This window comes from Lucilia cuprina, chromosome 2 (genome assembly GCF_022045245.1).
Source record: "Lucilia cuprina isolate Lc7/37 chromosome 2, ASM2204524v1, whole genome shotgun sequence".
NCBI classification, from domain to species: domain Eukaryota; kingdom Metazoa; phylum Arthropoda; class Insecta; order Diptera; family Calliphoridae; genus Lucilia; species Lucilia cuprina.
Genome location: NC_060950.1, coordinates 66,546,570 through 66,551,443, shown reverse-complemented (window position 1 = coordinate 66,551,443; position 4,874 = coordinate 66,546,570). Strand labels below are relative to the sequence as shown.

Genomic DNA, 4,874 nt, shown 5'->3' with positions numbered 1-4,874 from the left:
TCTAGTTGTGTTCTATTTCTGTTCTAGTGCTGTTCAAGTTCTGTTCTAATTCTGTAGTTCTGTTCTGTTTTAGTTATGTTCTAGTTCTGTTCTAGTTCTGTTCTAGTTCTGTTCTAGTTTTGTTCTATTTCTTTTCTAGTTATATTCTAGTTCTGTTTTAGTTATGTTCTAGTTTTGTTCTACTTCTGTTTAGTTCTGTTCTAGTTCTGTTCTAGTTCTGTTTTAGTTCTGTTTTAGTTCTGTTTTAGTTCTGTTCTAGTTCTGTTCTAGTTCTGTTCTAGTTTTGTTCTAGTTTTGTTCTAGTTCTGTTCTAGTTATGTTCTAGTTCTGTTCTAGTTCTAGTTCAAGTTCAAGTTCTGTTCTAGTTCTGTTCTAGTTCTGTTTTAGTTCTGTTATAGTTTTGTTCTAGTTCTGTTGTAGTTCTGTTATAGTTTTGTTCTAGTTCTGTTGTAGTTCTGTTCTAGTTCTGTTATAGTTCTGTTCTAGTTCTGTTTTAGTTCTGTTCTTTATTTCTTCGATTTCTCTTTTAGTTTAGATCTAAAACGGTGTTAGTTTTGTTGTTCTGTTCGGTTTCCGTTATGTTTATTAAGCTTAAAGTCTGATTATTGTTATTGAAATGTTAATTGTTATTGAATTAAAAGTTTTATTAGATTTAATTTGCATACAGTTTAATTATAATTACTATTTCTAAACAACTATCAATTTACATATAATTTTTATATTTATTTCTATAATTTATTTACGCTTAATAACTAAGTATTTGCTAAAGTAGATATATAAGGTAGTTCCTCACTGGGACAGTTAAAGATTTCGAATGGTCTCAAAAGAGTAGAATATGGTTCTGACTTAACTTGCAACATATCATTCCATAACATATTCGTAAAGGCAGCATTGCCGTATTGACTAAAATGAAAACAATCAATGGCAAAAAATCTCAAATCAGTGCGTCCATCTTTAAGTGTTCTCAAAGTCTTATTTACTGCCAGAGCACGAGGAACAGCAGCAAAGTCTTCCAATTGAAATTCTGGCAGAGAAGTAACTTCTGCATCAATTTCTTGAAAACGTTTTATATTATGACGTATTTCCTTAAGTTGTTTTGAGTTTAAGGAATCACTGATAACACAACGACAACTGGCCTTATGTAGAGTTACACATTGTGCTGGAATACCTTTCATAAGGCGTATGGTAGTGTCGATATCCGGTATGGATATAACATTTACTATTAAACGTGGTATATTTTCTTTAAGTATAGTTAAGGTTCGATGTAAATCACGGCGATGATTTTCAAAAAAATCTTCTATTTTGTCATAGGAACACATATCATTGCAGATATCGTTGGCTCCTATAAATATGGAAATCATTTTCCAGTGTCTCAACATATCAACCTTGGGATCGGTTTGCATACGTTTAACTAAAACTTCCGCCATATGGGGCATATCCTGTGTAATGGCAAATGGTTCGGCAGGATTAAAACGAGCTTCACGAAATTTGCCCAAAGTATTGGCCACAGAATAACCATATAGATTGGGATTGAAAACTTTTAAGATATTGGGTAAAGTAAGAAAAGTACGCCAATCTTTTAAACCACCTCCTAGTACGGTTTGCCCACGAAATTCTATAAATAGTTGAAGTAAAGTTTTCGACATCATTGCTGTACCGGCAGTTATAGAATCTCCCAAGGCTCCGATAATATCAATATCACCTGGTCTTAAACGGTGAACACTAGTGGGAGGTTCTAAGGAACGACTATTATTTGTGCCGCAGGGAAATGGAACATCTGTGCCTATTTTTGGCTGCACCTTTCCTTCATCAACAATATATTTATAGTTGGTTTTGTAGTCACGATAATATTGTTGGGTTAAGAGATATTTTGTATTGGCATATAAGTCACGAAATTGTTCCAAGTTAGATGTGTGCAATTTTCCATTTCGGGCATTTTGTAAGGAAAATGGTTTAATTTGAATGTTGGTTTTTTCCAGAAAATATTTTGTGGCCTTGGTTTCTTGGGCGATTGCAGTTGATGTTAGAGCAACCAAGACAAATAATCTTGCAGTCAACATTTCGGTAAATTTTCAGATTTTATCAAAATTTTACTCCCTTAAGTTCCTGCTTATCAAACTTAACGATTTAAAAACCGCCTTTAAGTCTTTAACAAATCCGTTATTAAAAACACTCCTATTTCCTTTCCGTTAACCAGAAACTTTTGTTTTAAACTTTCTAACGTTTTATAAGCAACTGACTATTGAAAAAAATAACATTACAGCTTCTCATTACACAAGCATATCAAAAACCTCGATTTATTCTAATTAAAATTCGAATTCTATTAGAATTGAATAAATACTTAAAATAATTAAAACTGCGGTGCCAGTTTACAGCTGTTGTAAGTTTAGAAAATATACAACTAAAACAAGTTTTTATTTCTCAATTTCATTGAAGAAGTTCAAGTTTAAATGAAAAAATTTATAAAATATCTAAAACCATGTTTAGATTGCAATACATTTGATTGAGTGTTAATCGAGAGGGAGATAAATAAATAACAACTAAATAAATTAATATTTTAAAATATAAAGTACTAAAAAAATCGTTAGAGCATAAACAGTAATGTGTTTAATTAATTATCTATTAAGTATTGTTCCGCAATAACTGTCGTGCTATAACTACAGTAGGTCAAGATTTTCGTTAAGATATCTTTAAAGTGTGTCGATGTAAATTTAAAGATTAGCTTAAGTTCAGTTCTAATTCTTATCTAGATCCGTTCTAGTTCTGTCCTAGTTCTGTCCTAGTTCTGTTCTAGATGTGTTCTAGTTGTCTTCTAGTTGTGTTCTAGTTCTGTTCTAGTTGTGTTCTAGTTCTGTCCTAGTTCTGTTCTAGTTCATTCCTAGTTCTGTTCTAGTTGATTTCTAGTTGTGTTCTAGTTATGTTCTAGTTCTGTCCTAGTTCTGTTCTGCCCTAGTTTTGTTCTAGCACTGTTCTAGTTCCGTTCAAGTTCTGTTCAAGTTCTGCTCTAGTTATGTTCTAGTTGTATTCTAGTTCTGTTCTAATCCTGTTCTAGTTCTGTTCTAATTCTGTTCTAGTTCTGTTCTAGTTCTGTTCTAGTTCTGTTCTAGTTCTGTTCTAGTTCTGTTCTAGTTCTGTTCTAGTTCTGTTCTAGTTCTGTTCTAGTTCTGTTCTAGTTCTGTTCTAGTTCTGTTCTAGTTGTTCTAGTTCTGTTCTAGTTCTAGTTCTGTTCTAGTTCTGTTCTAGTTCTGTTTTAGTTCTGTTTAGTTTTATGTATAACTCCGTTTTAAAATCCTTTATTTTCAATATCCTTTGAATAACTGTTAAGTTTTACTTCCGCTTAAAGTTTTATATCCTTTTTTCGCTATTTGAGAACCATTATTATTGCTCTTGACAGTCATTTATGAAGGGAATCTGGCTTCAAATACTCCTCTGTCACTCTAACTCCATTCACTTTTAATCATTGTGTTTAACAAGCGCGTAAAAATGCACCCTTTTATGTTTATTATTTGCTTATCGTAAAGTTCGGGAAAGGGTAAAAATTATTTTAATTCAGTTTTTTGTTTTTTTTTTTCGTAATCCTTATATGGTTGGGTTAATGTAGTTTTTATTAAAAACACCGCCCTTTTTTCGGACACTTTTTTATGAATTTATATGTTTGCGATTCCCCACCATCATGCGCATTCTTTATTCGGCATGATAAAAAAAATCCATATTATTTTATTTTTTTCGGCATATCATTGCATTTTTAATATGGGGTATTTTTTGTAGTTGTTATTGTTGTATTTGAAGTAGCTTTAAAAACAGGTTGAATAAAAAAAAATGTTGTTGGAGCATATTACCATATGCGAGTGTTTGCATGTGTGGCAAATTTAAGTTGAAGCAACCTGCCCCATGCCTCCTTTTGATTTAAAACCGTTGCTGGGCTGTCCCACGGAAAAAAAGAGTTGTTGTTTATGGAATGTGGGTGGTAAATTGGATGAGCTATAAGCGTATTTAACATGATGCAGGCACATCATTATGTATGCAATCAGATGTGAAGTTGAGTCTTTTAATGTTTTTATTTTATTCTTTTTGTATTTTTAACATGTGTGGGTGTATTTTTTTATAAAAAAAAACTTTTTTTGTCTTTCTGTCCGGTAGCGGAAAATTCTTTTTGGTATTTTTTTTTGTGTTTCGAACAGGATTTTTATTTTAAATCTTTATATGATGAATTGAAGCCTCTTTTCTCTGTCCAGAATGGAGTAGTAAAATATTTTTTTGGGGTGTTTTGTCTATTATTATAATTTGTTTTGGAGACCATCCTTATCTTTACTTTATATTAAAAATATGTGTTTTCATTTTGTCTCCATCCGTTTTGCATTATGTGCAGTTTTTAATTTATTTTTATTAATTAATAAATTCTAAAGAATGTTAACTTTATCATGGAGTTAACTGTTTTTTAATTTTTTTCTATTTAGTTTTTGTGGGCTGTTTTTGGTTAATCAAATCACCAGGAAACCCTTGGAATTTTTTATTTTTTAATTAAAATAATTTTATTGTTTTGCATGTTAGTGTTAAGGTTACTGTTTTTTTAAGTTAAGCATTTTTTACAATTTACATAGACTATAGAATAATTTGTTTATTTAATTTAACATTTTCTCTCTAATTTTTATTTTAGGTGAGTGCTTGGAAATATTTGTTTTATTTTAAAAGATGTGACTGGAAAAACAGGTATTTTTTAAATAAATTAAAATGTATTTAAACATTTTCAGATCACTTTTAGTTCGGTTCTAGTTCAGTTCTAGTTAAGATCTAGTTCAGTTCTAGTTCAGTTCTAGTTCAGTTCTAGTTCAGTTCTAGTTCAGTTCTAGTTCAGTTCTAGTTCAGTTCTAGTT

At 30.9% G+C, this 4,874-nt stretch overlaps 2 protein-coding genes across 3 annotated transcripts in view; one reads left to right on the top strand and one right to left on the bottom strand.

Moving 5' to 3' along the window:
* LOC111684689 (neuroguidin) overlaps window positions 1-4,874 on the top strand; it is a 107,596-nt gene that overhangs the window by 62,844 nt on the left and 39,878 nt on the right. The window lies entirely within an intron of this gene.
* Window positions 492-2,240, bottom strand: LOC124420140 (phospholipase B1, membrane-associated). Its single transcript, XM_046952182.1, has one exon. The coding sequence runs from the start codon at window positions 2,058-2,060 to the stop codon at window positions 753-755; it is 1,308 nt and encodes a 435-aa protein (XP_046808138.1). The 5' UTR covers window positions 2,061-2,240; the 3' UTR covers window positions 492-752.

Bases quoted from the DNA above. Each gene is read 5' to 3' on its own strand.
- LOC124420140 (XM_046952182.1), bottom strand. From the start codon at position 2,060: ATGTTGACTGCAAGATTATTTGTCTTGGTTGCTCTAACATCAACTGCA.